Source organism: Peromyscus maniculatus, chromosome 9 (genome assembly GCF_049852395.1).
Source record: "Peromyscus maniculatus bairdii isolate BWxNUB_F1_BW_parent chromosome 9, HU_Pman_BW_mat_3.1, whole genome shotgun sequence".
NCBI classification, from domain to species: Eukaryota; Metazoa; Chordata; class Mammalia; order Rodentia; family Cricetidae; genus Peromyscus; species Peromyscus maniculatus.
The window spans coordinates 38,916,282-38,944,209 of NC_134860.1; the positions used below are offsets into that span (position 1 = coordinate 38,916,282).

General features: G+C 46.9%; 1 protein-coding gene and 1 long non-coding RNA gene across 14 annotated transcripts in view; one reads left to right on the top strand and one right to left on the bottom strand.

The window, feature by feature from the left end:
• Positions 1 to 27,897, top strand: LOC121832246 (uncharacterized). 2 transcript variants are annotated; one of them, XR_013042318.1, is made up of 6 exons: positions 1 to 330; positions 764 to 897; positions 21,879 to 21,957; positions 22,506 to 22,699; positions 25,093 to 25,157; positions 26,565 to 27,897. It is a non-coding gene; the product is annotated as an uncharacterized LOC121832246 (long non-coding RNA). The 2 variants fall into 2 exon arrangements; XR_013042317.1 differs by having other exon boundaries at positions 25,096 to 25,157.
• Kat6b (lysine acetyltransferase 6B) overlaps positions 1,862 to 27,928 on the bottom strand; it is a 211,373-nt gene continuing 185,306 nt past the window's right edge. For all 12 annotated transcript variants that reach the window (XM_076544674.1, XM_076544670.1, XM_076544668.1 and 9 more), the window contains 5 exons: positions 11,383 to 11,614; positions 10,864 to 11,023; positions 9,966 to 10,283; positions 7,624 to 7,915; positions 1,862 to 5,956 (listed from right to left, as the gene is read on the bottom strand). In XM_076544674.1, the coding sequence (XP_076400789.1) occupies positions 3,441 to 5,956; positions 7,624 to 7,915; positions 9,966 to 10,283; positions 10,864 to 11,023; positions 11,383 to 11,614 (3,518 nt within the window). In that variant the 3' untranslated portion in view covers positions 1,862 to 3,440. The remainder of the gene's footprint in view (positions 5,957 to 7,623; positions 7,916 to 9,965; positions 10,284 to 10,863; positions 11,024 to 11,382; positions 11,615 to 27,928) is intronic.

The following is a 27,928-nucleotide window of genomic DNA, read 5'->3' on the forward strand; positions in this document are numbered from 1 at the left end:
AGAGGAACTTATCCTTGGAGGGCACCTTCCAAAAGGGGTAGGAGATTCTAGAATTTTGATTTGGAACACTGATGACTGCAGGGAAATACAATTCTGGGAGTCTTCTGTCATCACACTGGATGAGATAAAGAGCAAGAAAAGATGCCCCCGAGCCCAGGGCTTGCAGAACAGTTCTGGGTGGAGGAGGAAGATGCAGGAAAACCATCCCAGAAAGCGGCAGCAGGAGCCTGCTCCATGGCAGGTCCCCGACGCTAATGGCTGGGCAAGGCTTGCATCTACAGAGCCCACATCGTCAGGTGATCGATCATTCACTGGGCCTTCACATCAGAGGTGACAAATCTGGGCCTTTTCAGACTAGTGTTTCCAAGAGCTGATTCAGCCATCTGGGTATATTGCAGCTTAAAATTTCCGGCTGAGTTGGGGGCAATTAACTTTTTGTTTTCTCTACCTCCTGACCAATGGGTGTGGGTTATGTAGGAGGACTGTTGACATGCTGAGTCATCATTTCTAACGTTGGCAAGCAGGGCCTGTAGACCTGAGCTACTTCAGTGAAGTTGGCATCAGATGACCACTCTTAGAAAGCAAACGCTGTTGGTCTTAAAGATGTGGGCAACGAGCGGATACCAACCTGAGCGCAGCTGTATTGTTGTGATGGATCTAAGCCATATCCCAGGATTTGCGGGGTGGCTTTTCCAGTGAGGCCCCGGGGCACTCCAGCCAACTCAGCTGGACAGTCCTTTCCCAACACAGCCTGTTTCCTTAGGGGAGATTTGGACTCTGCTGTTCCGAGGCGGGGGTGTGGAACAGTGATTAGGAACTGATCCATAAAGCTGCTTTGGACTATGAAGCGAGAGCAAGAAGTGGAGCAATGGGACCCAGACTTCCTACAACCCAAAGGTATGTTAACAGGCTATACTCAAAGGGAAAGGGGGTGTCTGGGCCCCATGACTCTTAACAAAAGAAGGCACTAAATTAGCACATAAATGTTTCAAAGAGGGGCTTGGAGAATGTCTCTGTGGGGTTCCTAGACAGGGACAACAGCTTCCTGCCAGATGTGTGGTCCACCGCCCTGCCGGACCCTCAGCCACTCCTAACCAGCTCTCTCGACTGGTTCAGACAAACCACACACAACCACCTGCTTCTCAAAAGAGAGCATGCTTTCTTGCCCCACGAATTATATTCTGCACCCCGCTTTCTTTACCAGCCCGTGCAGGAGGGTCTTCTTACACGCACTCACGCCTTCCCCAGCCACTTCAGCTATTACCTCTCCACTGGCTCGGCAGGAGCTGAAGACTCGAAGGTCAAGTGTGGGTGCCCACCCCAGAATACACCCTAGAAGCAGGCGATGGTGAGAACAGGAAGCCAGACCCCAGCGGGCTTCCTCTATGGGGTGGCCTTTTGTTCTGGCATGAATGGACTGTCCCACCCGGTGGAGCCCAAGTTAGAGTCTGTGTCAGTGACGTGCAGAGTTGTGAGCTCCTGGGCACAGATGATGCCTTGAAAACTCCCTGGGCCAGTCACACAGAGGTGCCAAGCAATCAAATATTTTAACTCACAGTCAAAACTTTCTCTGAATGCCACGAAATGTGTATAAACATTCACTTTTGGGTTTGTGTGTGTGTGTTAAACTATAAACACTAAAGGGAACATCCAGCCATTCACAAGTGAGTGAAACTTTCACACTTTTTTTTTAAAAGAAATGAACTTTGAAATATACCACCCCCAACTGGGTGTTTGTGATAGCAATCTTTTAAAAAAGGAAGCTTGCTAGTGTGGTACCAGCCCTCAGGGGTTCCTGCAGATGGTACACACGAGGCAACTGGACATCCTTGTGGGAGCTTTGGGCAAATGAAGATCAAAGTCAAAAGAAAAAAACAAACTCACTTTATTTTAAAGACAATAATTGGCATACAGAAGGTATGCACTAGCATAAAGTAAACTTTCATGAAAAGCATTAAAATCCATTATAAATTAATTTATTAAATAGGTATTTGGTATATGTGATGGTTTTATTAGATATTACTCTTATTTATTGCCAACCCCTCCCCCAAAGTCAAAACAAATCAGAAAAATCCCCTAACTCCAATTTACACTAAATAATTTATTCCCCCAATGTGTATGTGTTCCGAGATGTGACACAGGATAACAGTTCAGCTGGCCATTCTCCTTCAATCATAATATGACAGGACACAAGAGGCTAAAAATGGCTCATCATAATTTATTTTATGTTAAAATGTACAGCTTTTTTTGTTTTTTCTTTCTTTTTTTGAAGTAACTGACTAAAAAGAGAACAGATAAATACGTGAGTGTTGCTGGCTCCTATTTTATACAAGGTTACACCTCTGCTTGGCCCTCACTGTCACCTGGATAGGTACAAAGGCTACAAAAGGAAGCAATAGAAACAGACACAAATAACTTTTCTGCTTTTTTACATGCGATTTGTAAGCTTAGTTTGAGCTATTCACAAGCTACTTTTCTATTTTTCCTTAAAAAATAACTCCAATATTTTATAAAGATAGAAAAATCTACAGATGGAATGAAAATGTAAAGTTAGAGGCATTTCCATAAAATAGCAACTTTACACCAAATTCACTATTTTTTTTTTAAATCCTGCCAAGTATTTGGACATATATGAAATGCTTCAAAACCTGACAGATAAACACTGAGATATGCTTCATTCAATAAACAGAAGTGTGCATTTATAAAACAGAAAGCTGCCTTTCCCCAAAGGAACCTGCCACCAAAATGGAAAAGGGTCTCAACTTTACAGCCAACATTTAGCAATAAACCCCCTTGACTAACCAGATGGGGTAGCTCTGATAGCTCTTTACAGTTTTATAATTAACAAAAATAGAGTTGTTTTTTTTTTTTAAACCCTCAAATTAGGGTACCCTAATCAAGGCAAAAAACTTAAGAAATGGCTTACTGTTAGCACAACACTTGTACAGTACTACAAAATGCACTGTCACTAACAAAGACATTAGCGGCATGCTGAAGTGTTACCTTAAACAAAATATACAGGAATTGAAACGCTAAAGGCATTTACATGGAGTGGACAAGGAAGGAAAAAGCTCCAGGTTCAATATTAAAACAGGTGATTGGGGCGGGGCTTGTATCCACACTGTTTAAGGGAGGCAGGCACAAAGAAGAGTGCCTGCCGCCGAGCTGTAGTCCTAAGGGAGGCCTTCCTTTGCAGAGAATTTTATATAAAAGTAACAGAAACCAAGGTACCAAAAAAGGAAAAAGGAAAAAAGAAAAACAACTTGTATAAGGCTTTCTGCTGCATACAGCTTTTTTTTTTCTTTTTTTAAATAAATGGTGCCAGCAATGTTTTTGCATTCACACCAATGCTGGTTTTGAAATCGTACTCTTCAAAGGTATTTGTGCAGATCAGTCCAACAGTGCAGCCGCCCAGTGGGATCGGTGGGCTGCCGGGCTGCCTACCTTCTCATGTAGGACCCATTGAGAGACTGTTTGGACATGCCCGTGTTCATGTAGCCGTGGTGTCCGGGGGCCGTGTACATCATGTTACTGTGGGGTGGGGTCTGCATTGGCTGCTGGGCGTATGCCTGGGTTCCCATCATGCCCATCTGCATCTGCATAGGGTACTGGGGCGTTTGATTCATGTAGCCATGGTTGCTGTGATAGCCGCTGTTCATCATCGGCTGGGACATGCTGTACCCGTTCATGGCGTTGAGAGTGTTCATGTTCATGTTCACGGAGTTGACATTGTAGGCTGGCGCTGGCATCAAGTTCACACTCATGTTCATGCCCCTCTGCATCGTCAAAGTCCGTGCCGGACCCTGCATGGCTACAGTCTGGGAACGCCCATAGATCTGTGACTGATGGGGGGCAGCGGCTGGTGACAGAGATGCCGACTTGGTTCTCATGGAGACGTGGCCCTTGCTGGCAATCTGAGTCTGCAGTCTTTGGCTGTGGGAGATGCCAATGTTCGAAGCAGCCATGTTCCGCTGCAAGAGAGGTGGCGGCAGATTCATGGGAGGAGGAGTCAGGTTAGGGGGCGGGGTCATGGTCGCTTGTGCTTGGGATCCCCCAGGGACGGAGTGTGGAGACTGAGAAAGCTGAACAAGCCCTGTGTTACTCAGTGGTGTGGACAAAGAGGCACTGTTTGCATAGGAGGTCACAGCAGCGGAGTGGCTATAAGGCAATGAATGGTCAATAAGTGTGTTAGTTAACTGCTGCAGTTTGGCAAGGCTGAAGGTGGCAGATGGCTGTGGGTAGTGCCCAGCCCCAAAGTCACTCTGACCCATTCGCTCATATAAGCCAAGGTTGGCATTGCTGGTCTCAGGGATGTCAGCCAGCTGCATGGGTGGGGTGAAGTTGGCGGCCATGCTGCACTGCGCTAGCTGCTGGCTGCTGCTGGGAGGCCTCTCCACCACACAGCCCTGGGGGGACTTGACGCTGCAGGTCGGAGGGGAGCTGATGCTGGTCTGCTGCAGCATGCTGCAGCTCCCGCTGATGTTGGACATCTGCTGGGTGACGGCACAGCTGCTCTGTGTCAGATTGCTAGAGGTGAGGCTGCTGTAGGAGCAGCTGCTCTGAGAAGAGCTGTTCCCGCAGATGCTGCCTCCCATGGTGGAGTCGTAGCTGCTCGGGTTCTCATAGTTCTCGGTTGTGCTCTCGATACTGCCCAGGTCACTGAAGCCACTGTCAACGACTTGCTGTGAGTGATCGGAGACTGACGGGACGTCCATCATCGGACTGGTCTCCATGCTCTGCAGAGGTGGCACTGTGATAGCAGTCTGATCGGGACTGATTTGGGCATAGCTGTTCTCCAGGGCGGGGACGTTGGGGCTGTTGACAGAACGGACTGACTGGCCAGGATGGGAATGGACGGACGAGACCGGGCTGTGGTCTGACTGTTGGCATTCGTCCAGCGTGGTGGCAATTTGAGGACTTTGGTCTGTATGTGTATAGTTCTGCAGGCTTCTACAGGCCTCTTGTGTCTCGGCACAATCCTGAAAGGTGTCATCATGTTCCCTGTTTTCTTGGGTCAAAGACTGGACAGCCTGGGCGGTCTCCGAGTCGATCTCCACAGGGGCTGTGCCTGCCTCTTTGAGCTCAGCATCGACGCCATCACTGTCCTTCTGGTCCTGCTTCTGTGTCTGCTCTTCTGAGGGCTCCTCATCAGACTCGGGTGCAGTTCCAGTGTCCCCGGCAAGCTCCTTCGGCTCACTGTCACACGCAACTGCAAGGTCAACGCCGCAGTCCATCAGGACCTCAGGGCTGGAGTGACTCGGCTGAACACTAAGATCTAAAAAAGCTTCCTGGCTCTCTAGCGTATCCTTGAAGGCTTCTTTGGGGAGGTCACCCCTCTCCACGTCGGCGGACTCCATGTGGCTGTCGTCCTCGTCATCTGCGTCATGGTCCTCATTGTGGGATGGCTCCTCCTCCTCTTCCTCCTCCTCCTCGTGATCATCCAGATGCACCGGGCCCTCCTTCTCCGTGGAGATTTCTGGTTCCTCTTTGTCTTTACTTTGAGGACCATCTTGGTCTTTTTCCGCAGTTCCTTCCTCCTCCTCCCGCTCTTCCTCCTCTTCCTCCTCCTCCTCACCTTTGATGGGGTCCTCCTCATCTACCTTTTTACCTGGTGACTTACAGGGGCTCACAGGTGCGCCTGTCTCCTCCCTTCTCTTCCCGTCCTGCGGGAGCAGGGTTTCCATGGTCTCCGTCACCTCCCGCTCTGTCCCCACAGGGCTGCCCTTGTCTTCCGAGACCCCCTTCTGCTCCTCCACGGTCACCTGGTCGTCGGGCTCCATGGGCGTCTCTGGTGGGGTGTACAGGTTCAGTTTGAAGCCTGTCTTCCTCTCCTTGCTTTGCTTCCACTTGGAGAGGCTGCGCTTGGTCCCTTTCGACCAGACTTGTTTGCACCTTAGAGGTTCAGGATTGTCTTTGCTGCCTTCTTTCAAGTTTCCTGCATTATCGTCCACATTGTCTTAAGGAGGAGGAGACAGAGAGAGAGAAAAGCACAAGTTTTAGAAAGTCTAACCACACAACACATATCTCTAATTCATTAGCAAGCATGGCTTTCAGTTTCGCACTTTAAGAGTTGATGGGAAAGGCAGTCGTGAATACTGTGGTGTAAACCAAGCTGAGTAACCTAGGCTTAGGAAAGTAAATGACATTCTATGACGCAAAAGCTGGGAGTTCCACAATACTAAAAAAACAAACCTGAAGCCCAATTTCAACATCAACAAATCTGGAAATACAGCGGGACAGGAGTAATGCCAGCTTCTAGTCCAACTGTCACTGCACTGGGGAATGAAGAGGATTAACTCGCTGCCCACCGGCAGAAAGGACCTTCTCTTTGTGGACATTTGCTAGATTTAAATGATCTCAGTAAACACCCACCGAATTATTTATTTTTATTTTAAGTGTGTGGGTGTTTTGCTTGCATGTATGTCTATGCACTAAGTGCATGCCTGGAGCCAGAGGAGGCCAGAAGAGGGCATCAGATCCCCTGGAACTGGACTTATAGATGGCTATGTGTCACCATGTGGGTGCTGGGGATGGAACCTGGGTCCTCTGGAAGAGCAGCCAGTACTCTAACCATCTCTCCAGCCCCAGATATTATTTATTTCGACATAAAAGCATACTTGTATATGAAGCAAAGGAGTAACTACACAGAACAGTGCATCTGTAATTGTCATTATAAATGTCATTCATGATTTATGAACGATACAACCTACAATATAATCACCGTAGAATTTCAAATACAGGTTGTTTTCTTTTTAATCAGAGGTTCTGCCCACAGGATATCTGGGATCAGTTTGCTGTCTAGATGTAAGAGTGACTAAGGGGCTGGAATGGTTGCTGCCCTCTGCCCCCAGCACCTACGGCTGGACAGTGGTTCAGCCTGGCACCTAAGTGACCTGTGAGACCCCAGCTGCTCTTCTGTGACTGTGGTCATGCGTTTTGTTGGTCAGCTGGTCACCATGCCTATGGGCCACCTGAGTCCTCGAATGTTCTAGATGTGCTGATTCCTGGAGCAGAGCAGAGCTGTGCTCCTGCAGGGCATCACACAGCAAATCAACAAACAACTTGGTAACAACAAACGTCGAGTCTGAATTAGACAATTAGAAACGGGGTGTAATTGAACATTTTGTTGCAATTCCAAAACCTATTCTTCTGCATCTATATGTACATGGATATATTAATGTTTGTTTATACAAATACAGCAAACAAATATACTTATGAATAAGTGTGGGTCAGTTCAGATGGCTCTGGACATCAAACACTGGTGAATGGTTAAGATGCACCCTGGTGTACTGAGAAGCTGTCTTCAAGGAAAACAGAACTGCACCCTCACTGCTCACATGGGCAACATATACCCCGATGTCCAAAATACTAAGTAGAAAACCACACAGCAGCCTCGAGGCACCTGCACTGTGTTTCTTACTCGTCTTCAAAGGTTTTGAGGATGAGCCAACATCTATAGAGTAAGAGAAACAGTCTGGTTTAGAAACTGTCTAACACAAAACCTCATGAAAGGGAAGAGAGGCTGAGCCACTGAGAATGAGGAAAGCTGGGTTGGCATTTCTCAGCGGCACCGGCACACCCTGTGGACATCGGTGGCTAAAGCCCGTGCAGGCCTTCACTTACTTCTACAAAGGGCAGCATTCTTGAAGAAATGATTGTCTTTTCCTCCCTCTTCCTCTGCCTGCCGTTTCTTCCCCGGCTGATGTTGGAATGCTTTTCTCAGAACTGGCCTCCTGCCCTCTTCCTCCACCTCGATCTCACAGGTAGGCTCCAGCTGCGGCATCGGCCTCTCTTCATCTGAGTGGTCAAAGGGCTCATTCAGGACTTCCGTGGTCTCGGAAATGGTCTCGGTGGTTACACTGCTGTTGATCCTTCTGCGTTTTCGACCCCTTTTCTTCTTTACTACAAAAGGCCTCTGAAATGAATTCCAAACAACACACGTAAGTGCTCCTGAGAAATTAACCTGGTGAGGCGATGTGCAGCCAATGTGGACTGATGTGAGAGCCGTACATGGCAGGACTCCACAATGCCTTTGTACTTTACCTTCCTTTTTGATGTTTAACATCCCTCTCGGGCGCCAAGAACACAGGCAAGTGTTTTCCAAATAAAACACTTGTTTACTCAAGCCGGGGCTCTGAGAGAGAGCATCCTAGCAACTCGACTGCAGATTTTAAAAGCCGAGTACTGCTTTTCTAGTGTGGGTTTTCTAAGTGGCACTTGCCAGCTTCAATATCTGGCTTATCACAGACTGTTTGTATAAACAGTGCTTTTATAAATGCCGCAATAGTCAGCTATCAGGTCAATCATCTATTACCTGCCAACTGCTATGGAGATGCCCACTTCAAGACAGGCACCATGGGAAATATGGTGGGGCAAGGCTAGCCTCCTTGTCCCAGAAATGAAAGGGTGCTTGAAGGAACAATTAGTCTACTGGTTAGAAGACAACAGAGTTAGAGATTGGTGGCTGCTGGGATGTGAGCAATTAATAATTTTATAGACTATTTTGATATGGAAGATCCCTTAAAAAGTGATAAAATCTTTCTGTCAAGATAATGGAACCAATGATTTCCCACAGTTGGAATGATAAGCTATCTTTCCAAGAAAAGAAGTATCTAATGACACAAATTTAAATAAAGGAGCAGGTAGAGTCAATGCTAAGCTATGTATCAATGAGGCAGGAAACTGACGGACCTACTCTGTGAGGGGGTTCAGTGTGTTTACATGATGCCAGCCTCCGTGTCTGGGGTGTAGCTCACCGGCAGCACACTAACCGCTCCTGTACAAGGCACTGGGCTCCATTCCCCGCACGGTGAGGGGCAGGGGCAGGGGCACTACCTCCAGATAAGCAGTACCAAAGAATCACCGTATCTTACATTTTTAATTCTTTCAGTGTTCTTAAAGAACACATCTAGGCCTATTAATAATTCTAAAATGTAACCACATAAGTAATTTAACATTTGATGTTATTAGTTCCCTCCATCCCCTTACCCTCTCTAAGCAACTAGACTTTGCCCAGATACAAGAGCAGCCAATAGAAAGAGTTGGTTCCCTCCAGGTTGACTCTGTGTGGACAGCAGTGGTCCATGTCAGGCCTTGGACAATTCTGGCTCTTCGTGTTTTAACACTGAGCTCCTCTCACTATCCTCCTCATAAACAGGAATGCACTCTGTGTAAGACACTTAAATGCTCGGGGGACAGCAGTGCACTTCATGGGGTGCTCCCCTCTGCTGCCTCCAACTGTGGGGCCAGAAGAACGAACCCAGGGCAGCCGGACCAGCAAACTGCCTGCCAAGCCTCTCAGGACGGCCGTGGGGAAGGGCCTTCGTTCGCACCAGGCCATCACTACTTGTCGTGGCTCTCCGAGTGGTATCTGGTCCTGCTGTATGTCAGAGGCAGAAAATGCAGATGACGAGAGCAGATGTGGGAGAACAAGTACCCACAGACAAAAACCAACGCTCCACTTTACTACTGGGCATGAGCTGCCGTACCTGGAGGAACTACTGATGTGTAGTTGGCCTCAGGCGAAGCACCAGCAGCAAAATCAAGGGTATGAAATGCCTAACAGCTCTCTGCGAGAATAAGGGACATAAAAGGCAGGAGCACTGGCTTGGAGTTCTGAGACGAGGCTAGCTCTCCAGTGATCCTGGGACCTTGTCATGTCTGACCTCCGCGGGCCCTGAAGGGTGCTTATGTATGCACCCTCTGAGGTGTCCTCCTGGTTATCGTGACTGGATTTACTCTTGTCCTGCAGACCGGCAGGGGGCAGTGACCACCAGACTAGGGGCTAGCAGGCTGCGAAGGCCAGGACACAACCTCAACTGTAAGAGAAATGATTATGACACTGGATCAGGGAGACTGCACACATGAGCTACATCCACAGAGAGTGAACCAAGAACACCGCAAAGATGCGTCAGCTGGACGGAAAACCGCTCAGGGGCTGAAGAGCTCACCCCCCCCACACACACCTTTCTCTTCATGGAAACTGACTGTGGTTTGGTCAACCGCGGGGGAGACGTCTGAATGTTCTCTTCCTCGTCCTCATCCTCGTCCTCTTCATCCTCTTCCTCCTCATCCTCTTCGTCATCTTCCTCTTCCTCACTACTCTCTTTGGACAGCTCTAACAGCTGCCCTCGCTCCCCGGCCACTGGCCGCCTCTCTGGAGAATGCAAGTATTTATTTTTCGAGTGTACTTTTGCAGGTGACTGCCTACTGTTAACTCTAGATGACAGAGTCTCTTGCTCCTCCTTTTCCCAGCAGCTGGCTTGTTCCATTAGTCGTTCCGCCTGCGGTGGGGTGGGGGCAAAAATGGTGATTGGTGAGAGGGGGAGTCACACAGCTGGAGCCCCTAGATCAATGGGAAGGGGTCTCTAAGCGAGCTCTGGAGCGGCAGTCAGCTGACCGAGCAAACGCGAGCTGCAACATCTCAGGACCCTCTGCATCAGTCAGGATAACCGGTCTAAGAGGACCGGGTTTCATGGGATAGTTAGCAGTATTAATGATGCAGTGAATTGATCTGAGTCCTTTATCACTACATTACATGCTCACTGGCATGGAGCATTCCGAGCAAGTTCATAAACACAAGGAATCGATTGACATGGCAGCAGTGAGCTCAGCACCACATCTGATCTGATTACATGCTGTCAGCGGTGAAAACGCCGCTTTGTGATCAATGGCAAATGTCTCATGCTTCATACTCAACTCAATAGAATTATCATGTCTTCTCAGTTGGGATAAATTAGTGCTTCATCATTTCAGAAGCTCTGTCTATAGAACCAAGCCTTTACGGTGATGCTAATGACTTAGCTTAAGCAAGCTACAAGACTGAAGTCACAATTCAGGATGCTAGAGCACACCATTACCTACCTCCTTTTCAGCTTCCCGCTCTTCTTCAGAAACCACAGCATTAGAAATTAAAATGGGGGTCCACCTCAGACTCTCTGGATCAAGTTCATTAGTTCTGGAACAGCTTCTCAGCTTTTCCATGTGGCCCAATATCAACTTTTCCCTTCTAATGATCACAAACCTGTAACACAGCAAGAAAGACAAAGTGAATTAAAATGTCGACAGCTAGCTGGCTGTGGTGGCCCACACCTTTAACCCCAGCACTTGGGAGGCAGAGGCCAGAGGTCAGCCTGGTCTACATAGTGAGTTTTAGACCAGCCAGGGTGACATACTGAGATCTTGTCTACAAAAACAAAAACAAAAACAAAAACAAACAACTCAGGGTTAGCTGGCACATAGCTGTAATCCCAGCATTCAGGAAGCAGAGGCAGGAGGATCACCATGAGTTTGATGCCTGCCTGGGTTCCATCTTGAGAGCCTGTGTTAAAACACAAACAAAGTGCGTGGGAGGACCTCACCTCCCCCGACCACGGCGCTCACCTGCCCTCCCTCCTGTCGATCATGTGGAGGTGCTGCAGAGTGGTGGCAATGTCGTGTGGGCACATGCCTGTGGCTCTGCTGATGGCCTTGATGCTGATGTGCCTCTCGTGGTGGTGGTAGAGATACTCCAGGATGACACTTTTCCAGTAGGCCAGGTAGGAGAGACGGCCAAGATCGGAAAGCGGCTTTTCAGGAGACCCTGCTTGGCCCTCTCTTCTAGAAAGCAAATAGCCTAGGGCAGAAGAAGCAAAACTCCAGTCACTGCGAGTGTTTCCAGAGCCAGGTCAGGAGCACTAGAAATCGTATAATAATGGCAGGGGGAAAGCAGCACACAGGTGAAGTGCATCCTGTCAAGCATGTCGCCTCTTCCAATTACTGTGATGTCACCTCGTCAAATTTCTGCTTGTCAATCTTTATGGTGGCACCATAAGCCAATTCCCACACAGCTGGCGGCAGCAGACATACATGGTGGTGTATGTCAGAGACTGAAAGCTAAGACTGAAGACATGACTTCTGGTGAGTCTCAACACACAAATCCCCTGCAAGCTTGAAATTCTTCCCCATACTCAATGTCAGGCACTCAGGAATCCTGTGGAGGGACCACCCCAGCATTACTGGGCAGGTTGTTTTCCACAGGCGGACCCGAGGACCCTCTGACAGCCGGGGCTTAATAAAAGAGAAGGACTTTGGCAAACACAGTCTGTATCGCTTGTTCCATTTAACCAGCCAACTAATCCGAGCTGTTACAGGACTAATAAAACATCGTCTTTCAAGTCAATGGTGGCAACTCCCATCTGCTTTGCGAGCTCTGTTTTTGTCCTTTTCATGAAAGTTAACTTATAAACCAACCCCAAAATGCTGCACCTACAAATTACAAATAAAATACACGGAAAAAGAAACCCAGACTTTGAAGCACACCGTTCCATGTGCATACTGAAAACCCCGAGCACACGGGAGCCTGAACGCCAGATACGGGCTCTCTGGCAAAGGAACTCTGACATGAGAAAACTTCAAGCCCACTTGGAGGAAATGAATGAAAGCTGGCGGCTGTCTCGGTAATTAAGAGCCACTTACGGAGTAAAGAAGAAACGCTGTCTGTCAAGTAATGATGTCTTCTTTGCTCTAATTATTTCAAGAGCCTCACCTTCGTGAACTTCTCGGATTTAAACAAACATCGACCACATACAGTAGGTGGCAGCAATTACCACCAGGCTGCTTATAACCACCCAAATCTTCAGCTCTCTCTCCTTTATCTACATTTCCAAAATGGCTGCACTTGAAAGAATTCTGTTTTAGGTTTTTGTTGTTGCAAAGAGAAATCAATGCCTCTGATCCATTTTTCCTGTTTCTCAAAACCCACTGCAAATAATGCAGAAATCCAGAACAAGATATACTACCTCAACAGCATTCTGCATCTTGATGGCTTTACCCTGAATGTCATCATAGAGAATAGAATAAAATAAACATCGGGTTTCGCCTAAGGCGTTAACTCCTCTGGTCATGTTTTCGTGCACAGCATCTGACGGAATGCAAACAGGCCCCAGAGTTCAGTCAAAGCACTGTCGACGCATCATCATCCCTGCTCCAGCCTGGGCCTTTCTCCCACAGCGGTGTCAGGACTGCGGACATAGATGGCTGCTGTGCTGCAGCCAGCCCACATCAACACTGTCAACATGGGGAGCGCTTCGTCGCCAGAACAGCCAAGGCAGCCCAAACCTCAGAACACGGATAATTGGCACATCCATCTCCTGCTTTCTAAGTGCTTGCCACATTCTGAGAATTTGTTTAGTCAGCCGGGGACCCCAGATCTGTACTCCTGTGCTTGTGTATGGGGGTGTGTGACACCATGGGACCATGGATGAGAACTGTCCCCTTGTCCATGAGATCCCACAATTAAAAGTTTCCTGCAGTGACTGTGCAAGTTCCCAGGCCCTCGTGGGTTCCTGTGAACCCCATTGTTGAAGGTAGAGATGTGATGTGGCCCAGGAGAAAGGTCTGTGCAGAGCAGAAGGCTGGTGGCGCAGCTCACCCTGCCTGCCTACGCTCCTACACAGGGCTACCCTCCCCAGGAAGCATGCGTTCTTTGTTCCCACACTCCCAACCTCCCTCCACTTCACCTAGCTGCTCCTGTCCTTGCACCAGGTGACTTGGGTCCCTGGGGAGCATGGGAGTATAAACCTTTCAGCACCACGTCAAAAGGCTGTCTCCTTGGACACTTCCAGAAGCCCCTGACTGTAGCCTATGATTGACACTGCTCCTCCAGGTCCAGGGTAACAAGCTCTAATGTGTGTGGTAGGTCCTGAGCCCACTGGTCTTTCTCAGCAAACAACCTCCTGCTATGTAAGCAAAGGCTGGGAGGAGGCAGGGAACAGGCAAGCATCTCAGGATGCTGAGGACAAACAACCGGAAACCCACCCCGCAGTCAGAACCTACCACTCGCATTGCAGGGATGACATGTACCAACAGCACACACACACAAAGCCAATGCCCCAAGGTACCAGGCACTGCCCACAGCAAGTGTCTCCCCCTCCTCTAGAAATCTAGAGACCCTCAAGGAACTTAGAGCCAGTGGGAAGAAAATGGCACTTCTGCAAAGAACCAGTTGGAAGTGGATAAAATCTCTCCCTGGAGGAGGATGTTCTGATGTTAAGCAGAGTCCACCAGGAACATTCAAAATGACCATGAATAAATTCCTTATTTCTTATTAGTTGAGTGAAATCCCATGCACAATGATAATCTACACCGTTAAGAAAGGGGTCGCGCCTACCAGTTGTGCACTGATTGACAGAAGACAGACTCTACGTGTCATCTGCGGTGGTGGCGGCGGCGGCGGCGGGCACTCGCCTGGAAGGGGCTGAGCTGCTGGCACTGAACTACCTTCACAACATGGGGTGTCAAGTAAGGGGCTTCTTGGCCCTCTAGTTCCTTCCTACTTCTCGGCTCTTCAAAGCACAGTGACAATATAGAGCAGACACAACAATTTTTGGTAAGAACATTTGACTTATTAAATAATTACAGAGATGTGATGGTTTAAGCTCTTGAATTTAACTTACCAAAAAGATTCCAAATAATTGATCTAAGATGCAGGGAAATAAAAAGCACTTATCTTGGGAGCCGGTGTATTGTCCTGAAGCATCTGAAACAAGTACAATACACCCCTGGTGAATAGATTCCCACGGCGTGCTAACACCTCTCCTTAACGCAGGGTACTTTCAATCAGAAACCGCCAACTACCCCGGGAAACCTCCTGCCTCCGATGGAAAACAAAGTGGTGTGTGGAAGGCAAACCCCAGTGCTGCTGTGTGATTAACCGCTGGTGAAATAAGTCCCCTCAACTCCGCCCTGAGCCAAGGTGCTGGTGAACAGCACTCACTCATGAGTGGGGGCTTTGTCACTGAAAACTGAGTGAGCCTTACGTACGTTCGCTGTCCTCACACAGCACAATCGGGCTCTCTGCTTCGCTGGAGCTGCTGAACGGGAAAGGTGAGGTCTGGGCGCCAGTGTAAATCTTACAAGCTTACTTCAAGAGACGACCCTCTTGAAGGCAAAGTGAGCGCAGTGGTGCTTCCGAGCTCAGGGCCAGTGCGGCCCAGCCCCACCTCTGTTGAGGACGGCCTCAAGTGACAACTGTCAGCCTCAAGTGACAAATGTCACCTTACCAGCCCTGACCGAGACTGGAATGATTAACTAACCGCCTCTAGGGAAGCAGGAGAGATCCACTTTAAGGAAGTAACTGTTGAGGTCAAAGTTTGTTCCGCAGACATGAATAAGTGAAAATCAACTGGCTCCTCAGCATGCAATGCTAACCGTCATTTTCTGTGAAAACTCCCTCCTTGTGAACAAGCACCATTCACGATGACCCAGTGGAGCAGGAATAAACGTGTTCTCAGGCAAGGGCGCGTGTGACAGAGATGAAGGTCTGTCACCAACAGTGTCACCCACCCATCATCTCTGCACTGCCATCTGTCAGCTGATTCCAAACCATCTGAACTTCCCCAGACACGGAAGTATAAACTTGGCTAGCTGCTCAACCCCAACTCCCATCTGTCTGGATTATGTGAATTCCGAGTCTTCAGCTGCTTTTAGGGGAGATAATCTCCAAGGATTACACCCCTTCCCCCAAACACCTGTTTAGTTTCGCAGGCTCCACTGAGAGGCCCACATCCGAAGACAGCCTGGCCTCTGCAGCCCTGGGAACTGACGCCAGGCCATGGGCTTCTGGCCACTTAGAGAGGAGGAACCCGGACGCCTTCAGCCACGCCGCTCCTCGGAGGTGGCAGCCCAGGGCCCATGCCGTCTGTCATTTGCTTCCTGGGCTAGCAGCACTGGGATGGATGAGGGGCTGGCTGCCCATACTCTGTTTAAACTCAGGGCATGAGTCTGTGGGCCTATGTAACTATGTAACAACCGGACTACACACCCAGCAACCACTAGACTAGCAGCTCTTAGCCGCCGCCCCCCAGCTACCAATCTGAATCTCTAGAGGCAGCAGCCCTGTGCTTTCACTAGGCCCCAAGGGTGACTCAAGGTCAATGTCCTTGAGGACCACTCTGGAGCTGCGAGGGAACAGGCTTGTGAAGTGGGAAAAACACCACTGCACAATGGGATGGATGAACAGAACAGAATGGATTCTTAAAAGCCCTCCAGGCCGCCACCGAGTGGCTGATTGCTCCATTCTGTGCCTGGGTGTTAGTTACTACAAGGCCAACAACTCTGCTACAACAGGAATTCCAACTTGGAAGGTCCCGAGGGAGCCCCAGGGCACGCATCTCTAACCAGGTCTCCCACCACAGAGATATACTCCAGCAGCCGGGGTTGGTATACTCTAAATCAGTGGTTCTAAGACATCTATTTGGCTTGGCTTCAGGACTTTGTATTTTAAACCCTTATTTAAGACTCCAAAGAGCTTTTGTTTATAAAGACAATATCTGTCGGTTATACTCAGAAGTGACATTTATTAATTCTAAAACAGCAATAAACCTTATGATGTTACTATAATTTTAGATAATAAAAAAACCCTCCCTGTATCTTCTAAAATATAAACAAAATAGTGAGGCGAAGGCTTGCTTTACATTCTTACATTCTAGTCAATGTCTACTTTGGTCCTTAATCTATTGCGTTTATCACGGGTCATGTCAGATCGGGAAAATTTCACTTTATAGTCATGAATGAAGAAGAGTTAAAGGGGAAAGTGACGTCACTTTGACATATTATGGCACTGTGGACTGCCGGGACTGTACTTGGAGACCACCTGTATTATATGAAAAGTGAGAACTTTTCAAAGCTGGGCCAGGACCATGAGAACTTCAGACTGTCAGCTATGGAACAGACAGCGGCAGCTCACAGGAGCCAGGCACACAGGCTCCGGAGCCACCAACACTGCAGTGGACGACTTCAGGACCCACCATGTCGCAGCTATGTGACCCACAGACATTGACTTAATCTCTGCGTAGGTCTGAGTCCTCACTCAGACTAGGCCGCCAATAATCACATTTGTCCCTTCAAGTTACTGGAAGCATTACAAGGGTTAATAAAAAGCACACAGATAGTGCTGGCCTTAAAGATGAGCTATTAAGAGTTATTCACCATAATGAATGAATACAATCTAGAGGCGATCATTTAGATGATTAAAAACCCCTAACAGGGGAAATAAAGAAAATGTGGACAGAAAGAAGTCAAATTGCTCTTCGGGGCCTGACAGAGATGAGCCTCCTTCCTGTTGCTACATTTGCTTGAGATGCCCGAAGACCAGCGTACTGTCTTTAAGTTTCCCACCACCCAAACACAAATTTAATTCAAGAGCCCCTCCCGCTTTGGCCTCAGGAACAATCTCAAGAAATTAGTTACTGAAAATTCCCGGCAAACATCGTTTGCACCCCAATTCCTTTCGGCTGTCAAGTACTTAACTTCAATGACAACCCTGAAGAAACAACTAGCCCGTGAAACCACAAACACAATGATGGCCTCAGGCTTCAGCAGAACCATGAGCTGTCCCCAGACAAATATAACAAAGACTCACATATTCTACAAGGCTCAAGTGTGTCCTGGGAAATGGCCCGAGCCAGGGAAGGCGAGGGAGTAGAGACAGCATGTCTTTGGGAAAGGTCTGTTGGCTGCCCTGGGTCACATCTCAGGCTGTTTCTTTAAGTCATACTCTCATTATCTTTTCTCAAAGATGCACTAGCTTCCTACATACCACTACAGCGCTAAGGTCTTCTTCCTCAGTTACATGGAAAGAGGCTGCTGGTTTTCCTTACTGAGTATCCCCTACTGCCCACCAACTATTCCAGAGAGGAATGGTCTTCTTCAAGTTCCTCCCAAAGGGAGGCTTATACTGGAGACGTGACTTCCTGGTGCCATGTAGTATATGTGTTCAAGCCTACAGACCATGCTGGGGTTTGTCCAAAAGTTCCCTGATGGCTGTGGACACTCTTGAAGGTGTTGTCAATCTGCATCAGTACCAAGGGAAGAGGTGTTTGGCCACCCACTCACAGATGGCCGACAAAGGGCCTCTCCTCCCTCTGCAGTACCTAGCATGGAGGGTGCTGCCCATGTGTGACGTGCAGCTGAGTTGATGGCCAGGCAGCATCTGCTGCACAAAGCAGCCAGAGACAAATCCCCATGACAAAGCCCCATAACAAAGAAGAGCCAACGCCGTCTTGTACCTGATCACCCAGTGGAATGGGAGCTCTCCCCAGCTCCCTTCCCTGGCCTTTGGTCTAGCTATGGGTCTCATCCACTTTGGGCAGTAGAGTCACTTCCAGGTGTATAAAAAAAATTCATGTCACTCTCAACTCTTGTTTATCTCAGGACAGCTTGATTTCAGGTATTACTAAGTAAAAGTCTTGAGGAATGCCCTTAACCCAGAATCTTAAAGGGGTACAGCATCAACCCCCTGCCAAAGGTGGTGGCAGGGTTGTCTAGTGAGAGACTTGAGCAGAAGGTAAAGCGTCAGCCAGGAAGAGGGCGTGCAGGATGCATTTCATGGGCCTCTTTCAGTTGAACCCAACTGAGGGCTGGTGGTCTCCTCGTTTCCCTTTCTGTGGCTGTGACAAAATACTCTAACAAAAGCAACTCAGGGAAAGAGGGGTTTATATGGCTTGCATTCTAGGAAAAGCTTTATCTGAGGCAAGTCAGGACAGGAACTGAACCCGAAACCACTGGTGAAATGCTGCTTGCTGGCTCATCACGGGTCATGCTCAGCTAGCTTTCTTCTTGCTAAATTTTTTGAGACAGAGTTTCTCCATGTAGTCCTGGCTATCCTAGAGGTCATTATGTATACAGACCAGGCTGGCTTCGCACTCACAGTGATCCTCCTGCCTTTGCCTCCCAAGTGCAGGGATTAAAGGTGTGCGCCACTGTATGTGGCTGCTAAACTATCTTTCTTATAAAACCTGTGTAGGGGTAGTGCTGCCCACACTGGGCTGGGCCCTCTGACCTCAGTCATTGATCAAGATAATCCCTCACAGACAGGGCCACAGGCCAAGCTAATCTTTCTTAGATGACTCTGGCTGTGTCATGCTGACAGCTGAAGCTAACTAGGACAGTTTGTTAGTGTAAGGTGTGACACTACCAGCTAGATCCTGTCAGCGGATGAGAGAACTTTTATTTTCCTGAGATGATCAATCACGAAATGAATCCAATCTATAATTTCCTTGTTAGGGAAATAAGGCCCTGGGATACAGGACAAAACGGTGTAGAATGAGAGATGAATACTCTGCCAACATCACATGACCAAGCTAAAATCAAGATTTTTAAAATGTTTAGAATTGAAAAAAAAGTAAAATGTTGACATAAACATATTTTGCAAGTAACCAAATTGTTCACACAGCCAACTACCTTTCCCAAATCAGTCAAACTGATCTGTCCCTCAGAGCCATTTTTTGGGGAGATGGTAGAACACTAGGAGCTGGAGCCGCAGCTGTTGACAGGAATGGGAAATGCTGCTTAAGTTCTGCAGGTCAAAGTTCTTGCTGACAACTTGAGCTGAATCCCTGGTCCCCACGTGGTAGGAGATAACTGACTTCCACAAACTGCCCTCTGACTCCACATGGGCCCCATGACACAACACAGGCATACACACACCCCCATACAGTAAATGCAACAACACTATTTTAAATTCTAAAATATCTTAGAAGGAGCAAAAGTTTATAAAAACAAAAGTTAAGAAGTAACCTAACATTTTAAACTTATCCACTTAGAAATTTTTTTTACCACACTAGAGACTGTTTGAAGAAATATTTTATATATATATATATATATGTGTGTGTGTGTGTGTGTGTATTTATTAGCAAAACATGATCTTAAATTGCTGTTCTCCACCCACCTGAGATTGCTACCTAAACCGAAACCTAAACAAAATTGTCACGCGTAAGTACAAAATCCTGACGAGCCTTTCCTACTGAACAGCTACATGATTTCCAATTCTCCACTGAGCTCTACACGTGGTGTGAGGCACCCACTGTCAGCACCTATGGCACGACACCCAGGACACCATCTTGGTGCCGAAACATCACAACTCAATTGACCTGTAAATACCACCACTAAAAGCAAAGTTGGACTTCCTTTTAGCCACTTTTATAGGCCTAAACCTCTATAGGGGCAGCTGAGCTAGTTGAGTTCAGTACCTAAGCATCTCAGATGCTGCCACTGTTTCTGAATCAGGCTCAGGAGCCAGCCTGGTGGCACAGCCTGCACATCCTAGCAATTGAGGAAGTTATGGAAAGAGGATTAAAAGTTCAAGGCCAGCCTGGGCAATTTATTGCTATCAGTAGTAAAAAGGGGGGTGTTGGGGTGGGGATGTAGTTCAGTGGAGAGTGATTACCTAGCATGTGCAAAGCTAGGTTCAGCGCCCAACACCACAAAAACAAAACCCAGGTTCTAGAAGACAAGGTGGCTGGAAGTTAGAAGTGTAACCGATTTCTTTTTCTCCATCCACTTTCCTCTCTTTCATGACCCTCCGAATATACTCTGTGTGTGCATGTGTGTGTGTGTGTGTGTGTGTGTGTGTACACACACACCAGCACCCAGATCTGGAAACCGAGCTTTCACTTGGCAAACACAGACTGTATACAGTGCTGCTCGGGAGAAGTAGGAGAACAAATCTCTTTCCATTTCCCCTTTGTTTTCAAACAAAGTACATCTCGAGAAGGAGTTGTCAGCCTTTGAGACAGCTTTCTAAAATCCAAGCCCAGCCCCTCCTCGGACCTGACTGATGAACTGTTTAAGATGGAAGGCTCAGGAACATCCTTGGTATGTCCAGGCCAGCGAAGCAAATGCTTCTACCCCTCCCTCAGTTACCTCTCAATGCTTTCAACATAGTTTGAGGCACAAAGCCGCTGGCAATACACATCTGTGTCAGGGTTATGGCGCGGCCCACTGCTGATGTGAGAGTGTATGCTGGGTGTGAGAACCAGGGGAGGGTGGGACATGCAGTTAAGTGATTGGCTGACTTGCCAGTGGCTTTGGTCATGGAGGAATTTAAGTTTAGTCTGGCTGTGTTAGATGTATCAGTGGGAGAAACAATATATGTAATATCACACTAGCAGGGTTTTCAGTTACATGTATAGCTGAAGCAATAACAAGGATTTATTATTATTATTATTATTATTATTATTATTGCTATTATTATTTCTTTTGAGACAAGGTATCACTATGTGGCCCTAGCTGGCCTGGAACTTGCTTTGTAGACCAGACTGGCCTCCAACTTACAGAGATTCACCTGTCTGCATCTCCCAAGTGTAAGGATTTATTTTTTAAAGACAGGATCTTGCTATGGAACAGTCTCAGCCTTCAGCGCACTGGCATTAGTGTGTACCTCTGTGCCCAGCCTATTACTGGCAGTATTAAAAGACATCGATGACTCATCTTTGAGCTTGCAGACAGTACATTTGTCTGAGTCCTTTGAATGAGACACAATTCTATCTGCTGTTCAGATTGATGCTAAAGCTGGAAGCAGCTAGAGCTGAGTAACAGCAGTATCATAACAACATATTAATATGAGCATAGCATCAGCCACAATATCATAATTATCATTCCCATGAGTCTTTATATTATGTAGTCACTGCTAATCCCCAAGTCTCCAACTTTCAGAGTACCGGAATGCACCGTGAAGGTTTCGGGGGCTGAGTATCTGAGTGCACACACAGTAGGCACTGTTCTGATTAGGCTGCCCAACTCCGCTCTCCAGATTTAACTAGAGACAAAGCTCAGTGAGTTTAATTTGTTCACTACCAGGCAACTGTTAAATCCAAGAGCCACAAACCATGTAAACAACAAGAATTCAAACACACAGTAATGGCTATAGCTGAAGTTTCATTACTGAGAACTCAATTCAATGCTACACTGTCAACGATCACATGACAATCCCCATTTACAAGTCAAAGGGCAGTGGCAATCTCAGGAGGGTAGGTATGCCAAGGTGGGAGTGTGTGATTACGGACGAGGACACTGAACTGTAAATTACGTAACTGTCTCTTGTAATTACCCTGCTGCAGAACAGAAACAAACTTCCCGTGCGATCTGCAGAGAGACGGAGACTGAGACACGCAATCACCGTTGCCTTGGCTTTAACCGGTTAGCAGCTATTTAATTATGTCTGATGAGGGCAAAGCAAGTTAATTTATGAAAACTTGGCAGGAAGGTATTTCAAAGAAAATTCTCTGAAAAGCTCCCAATAGTACTGAAACCTGATGACTTCTCTTCAGGAAAGAGCTATCTAAACTGTTCGCATTCTAAATGACGTTTAAAACAAACTCACAAGCCATCCCTCTTCTCCCCTCGCTAAAAACCCTTGCTATGGTCTGTAAGCTTTAACTAGGGACAAGTGAGAAGCGGCAGGTGGAAGGCAGGCCGGCAGAGTCCTCTGATGAACCTTCTGCTGTGGTAGGAAAACCATTACTAACTTCCTTGACTTCATGGAGAAAGACCCAGCAGTGGGGCAAAGCACAGAGCAGGACTTTAGACTGAAGAACGGAAGGCCATCTTCTGTGTGTGAGCATGTGTGTGTGTGAGCACACACGCGTGCACAGATACAAGCCACAGGCCAACTCTGGGTGTGCTCTCACCCGGCTCAGCTGCATTTTGGCAACTGGACCCTTTTCTTTCCCATTCTCTTCTGGAAGCACCATGTACTAAATGCCCAGGTTTCACAAGTGCACTGGACCCGGCATCCTAGGAGGAGGAAAGGGAATTCCCATTCACTCTTGCAGTGTCTGTCTGCCAGGAGGGTATTTGTTACGTCTGGATATTAAGAAACAGAAAGTGAACAGAGCACCAACCCTAAGGCTGCAATGCCTCTTCATCTCTCTGGCCTCAGGTATGGCGTTTCCCTCCAGCCCACCCCATTGTACAAACATTTCTTTATTATCATTTACATTTTAAAGTTGTTTTAATTATTTCTTATGTTTTGCCTACGTGCAATGTCTGTGCACCTTGTGAGTGCCTGGTGCCTATGGAGGCCAAAAGAGGGAGGATGGATCCCCTGGAACTGGAGTCACAGATGGCTGTGAATCGCATGTGGGTTCTGGGAACCCAACCCCAGTCCTGTGGGAGAGGAGCCATCTCTCAGGCCCCCATATAATATTTCTCATCTGAATCTCCCATGTCACCACACTTCACCCTTCAATTGTATTCACGGGCAGAAGCACAAGTTAGGGAAGGCCATCTCTTCTAAGAAACTTGAGCCTGAGGATCTGAGTCCAGGGATGTTTGGTACACCCGCTTCACGCTTATACAAACAGCTGTGCAAAGGCTGACAGGAAGCAGACGCCAAGCACCAAGCACTTACACACTTAACACTTCTTATATAAAGCAGTGAAGGGGAAAAACTCTCTTTACAACACCCCTGGTGTAATACCACCAATAAATACAAAAGGCTGTCCAGTTTTAAGAGTCACAGCCATCAAACAGATGCTATAGGACATGTGACCTCTCACATTAAAACAAAACAAGCCCCACAAACACAGAAAAGCACACACAATGTACAACTTAGTGGATTACCACATGACAACTGTCCTTGGAACTATCACCTCGGACCATGACATAGAATTTGCTGACCACCGCCAGGAAACCTTGCTTGTCCCAAGCAATCTCTCCTCCTCTCTCTCTGATAAGGAACCATTATCAGGGCTTTTTCTGGCAATCCCTGATAGGTTATTATTATTCCTACCAATAGATTTATTTATTTTATGAAGAGTTTGCTTGCATGGAAGTCTGTGTACCACGTGCATGCCTGGTGCCCAGAGGCCAGAGGAGAGCTCTGGACCCCCTGGAACTGGAGTTATGAGTCATGGTTGTGAGCCACCATGTGGGAACTGGGAACTGAACCTGTGTCCTCTGGAAAAGAAGCCAGTGCTATTAACCACTGAGGCATGTCTCTAGCCCCTATTATTATTATACTTTCACCACCAAAATATCCAGGTGCTAACACAGTTTTGTCCATTAAGAAAAAACTTAATTTCTTTTCATGTGTGGGCCTCTCCTTCTACTCCATTTCCCCCGCCCCATCTGTTCTTGATCTTGGGGTTCCCCTAGCGGCACACTTGTTACCGCTCAGTGTGTTCCTCTGCGTCATTTCCTCCAAAGCAGCAGCAGCAGCAGCAGTTTGGTTCTGGCTGTCTGCCCCTCCTTCTGCACTTTGCAGCTGCTGACATTCAGCGTGTGGACCCACCCAGTAACTCACGGGAGGAGACTGCACGAGCTCTTACATTTTCTCACTGTGTACCACTTGGTCACCTAGTGGTACAGCTCACACAAGAAAGGCATTCATTTACCAGTTTCAAGACAATGGCCTGGTTCTTCTCATTGTTCAGATTAGTTTTCAGTATCATTATTACTTCTGAATTTGACATGTCTCAGTCTATTATAATAATTATCTTTATTAACATATTTACTGCAAAGGAGGCTTTTCAAGGTAACTCCTGAGTTCTAATATGATCCTAATAATTTTTACTTCATTACTTCCCAGAATGACAGGGACAATTTTTTTTTTTTTTTTTGAGCCATAGGTCAACTCTGGGTGTCTTCCTTGATCTCTCTTCTACCTCACTTTTTTTGAGACAGGGACTCGCTGAATCTTGAGCTCGCCTGTTTGGCTAGGCTGCCTGGCCAGTGAGCTCCAGGCCTCTACCCATCTCTCCTTGCAACTCACTCCCCCAGCCTGAGGTCACAGTGTGGACTACTGCACTGAGCTTTCATGGAGATGCTAGACAGTAAGCTCAGGTCCTCGTGCCTTGCACATTAGGCACTGTAAGCAAAGGGTCATCTCCTCAGCCCAGAACACTCTTCCACACAAAGATTCTACCTAGTTCCTAGATCCACCTGCATTATATTTTCTCACAATTTTAGCAACATTATTTTTGGTTACTTCAACAGCATAACTATGCTGATATTTGTTTCAATATGGACAAGTGGCTATATAAATAAAGCAATTTTTAAAATATACTCAATTACTTTTATACACTTTAAAAACAGTAAAACACTTTGTTGAAGAAAGGTTCTTCTAATGTTAATTCAAAGCAAGATTCAAATAATTATAAAAAATAAGTTTTTATATTGTTAAATATTACAGTGTAGTATGATATTACCATAAAACTATGTTAAACACAAATTTAGTATGTCAATATGACCCCTAACTGTATTTCTCTAACACAATTCTAAGCAAATACAGAAAAACTTTTCTCCCAAAACAAGTATTTTTTCTTTTAAAAGCAGCAAGCAAGAAAACCTTCTGGCTATCTGAAGATATCTGCGTTATTCAGAACTGTCCTGAAGGGGTAAGCATCCTTTTATAGGAAAATGTTTTTGCTTTTATTTATTATTTTTTACATAAAACTGACTGCTTCTCTTATAAGCTGGAAAATACATTTAAGGGTAACAGTCACCTTGGAACCAAAACTAGGCAGAGCACTAATTTCAACCAATATAAACAAAGTCTTGCTGGTAGCAGCGAATGCCTTTGATCCCGTATTTCTGAGTTTGAGGCCAGCCTGGTCTACGGAACAAGTTCTAGGACAACCAGGGCTACACAGAGAAATCCTGCCTTAAAAAAAAAAAAAAAAAAAAAAAAAGAACAAAGCCGTGTATGATCTTGTTCTAACAGTGGAAAAACTGCTTCAGAAATAAAGACTTTAACTGGGCCAGTGAAAGAGAGTTGGAAGCGTTTCCCACTGCAGAGCCTTGTGGGTACCCCTCACACCTAGGATGAGAAATGAAGCCTATTCTGACACCCCCCCACACACACACACACGGCAAGGACTGCATCATTACCCTCTCTCATCAGCAAGCATCACCTAGGCCATCCCTGGCAAACTCCAGGTAAGGCGTGTCTGTAGAAGGAGGGACAAAGATGTACATGTGAAAAGACAAAGACAGGCACAAAGCTCAGATCAAGAACTAACTTCGTCAGAAGCTAGCTGGGTGTACCTGCGAGGTGCTACCAGCGAGCCAGAGGAGGGCCAGGCATTCTATTATTCCCTTGACAGATCTTCACTGTACGTCCATTGTGTGACGAGCACTGTGCTTAGGGCTGGGTATTCAGCCCTGAACAAATCCCTGTCCTCAGGACACCACTGCCAAGGCTCCCCTCAACTGCCCCTGACCGGGCTGTTGCTCACTTGTTATCCGAATGCAATTTGTCCAGTCGTGGGTTCCAACGTGACTCACTGCAAATGCCTACTGCTTAGCAATCTGAACAAAGATCTGACAACAAAACCCACATGCATGCCAAAACCTGAAAAATTCTGAGCTCTGTAAAGCAAAAAGTAGCTTTCAGAAAAAAATGAGACTGCAGACCGTATGTTTCATATTTACAATGTTTTCATTGAAGCAATGAATACAAACTATTCTATACAAACTATTTATTTGCTCTTATTTATGACAAACTTAGTTTCTTTGAAAAAAGATACATAAATAAATCATTGGCTGCACAGCCTCATGCAACGCATTTCAGTGCATTCAGTAACAGTCAACTGCTGAATAAATCACCACAAACTCAATTTTCAGCCTTGATGTTATCTTTATCATACTAAAATACATCACACACCACCTTCATGTACTAAAACATTAGTGGCAAAGGCTTTTAGTGAAACATATTACAATGAGAAAATAAGGAAAAACAGTCATTTTCTTTATTATATTACACACCAGCAGCTATTAAAATGTCATTACACTTGATTACACAGATCAGAACAAGTCTTCCAGGGACCTGAAACCCAATGACAGCAGAGGGCCTACGATCTCCCCCAAGTGTCACGGGAGATGTCCCTATCTCAGAGCCGGAAGGACCAGAGCACCTCTGGACAAGGACATCTTATTTTTCTTTAATGATTGCCCTGACGGCACTGGCCAGGGAGGGCAGCTGCAGGGAAAAGGAGCGGCGAGCGCTTGCTTGACAGTGTCGAGGACTAACACTGGAGTTTCCTTCCAAAATAAATGCGACAAGAAATGTACTGTCTGATAAGAGAAACGGAAGGGGAAGATAAGAGTCCCTCCAACCGACTGAGTGCACATGTGACTTCGGCCACCCCTCTCTCCTTTCTGCCCAAGCCCGGCAGTGGGGAATGACAATCCTTTCTCTCTCTAAAGAGAGCCTGAGTTCCCACAGAAGGCCCAGACCTCAGAGGACAGGCTGGTCAGCGTCCCCGGGAAGAGATGTGCCCCTAAGAATCACACGAGAGAAGAGAGTGAGCTGATCAAGTTCTTCTTGCAGTAATTCGGGAATTATTTGTGGCAGATAATAAAGGGCCAGTGAGTGCCAGGCTCTTCTGGAAAGCTTTCTTTTGGTGAGAGACAATGACAAAACCCAACACATATACATAACATCTATGGAACTTTCAAAAGACTTTCTACCTGCTCAGCTGAAAGCTTTTTTTTTTTTTTTGTCTTTTAAAAATGGTTAGTGCCACCTTAAAAACGTAACTATTAAAACAAAACTGCCATAAGTAGCACATGTGAACTCCACAGGACCATCATTCATTCAGTTCACTAACACTGCGCAGAGGATGTTTTCAGCCACGTAACAACATCCTTAGAGTCGGCCATTCTCCCTTCTAAACACACCCTGAAATATTTGGCCTCCCAGGCTCAGATGGCTGGGGTGACATACCTTCTTGGAAGTCTACCCACGAGAGAATATGTCCCGAGTAGGAGCTTTAAGACCACGACCCATCATGCACTATGCCAAATCTACCTGGCTCTCAGGGTCAAGAGAAAAGGCCGCCAGGACAAGATGACAAGTATTGGAATTCTGGTCACCACAACTATTTCTTACCGTGGGGACCCATTCTTGAGTCACTGATGAAAAAGTGACTAAATCACCCACATATGCAAGATGCCCAGAAGCCCTCACTGGAGAAGTGTGGCGTCTCAGCACGGCCTAGCATGGCTAGGCACAGTTTCTGACAACGTGCGCAAACTTGTCCTTTGAGACCGGTGAGTGGCTCCACACAGCCCTGTTAAAACAGACACACGAACCTGCTCCGCCTCCTCCTCTTCTTAAATTTTTATTTACTTTTAGGTTATGTGCATTGGTGTTTTGCCTGCAGGT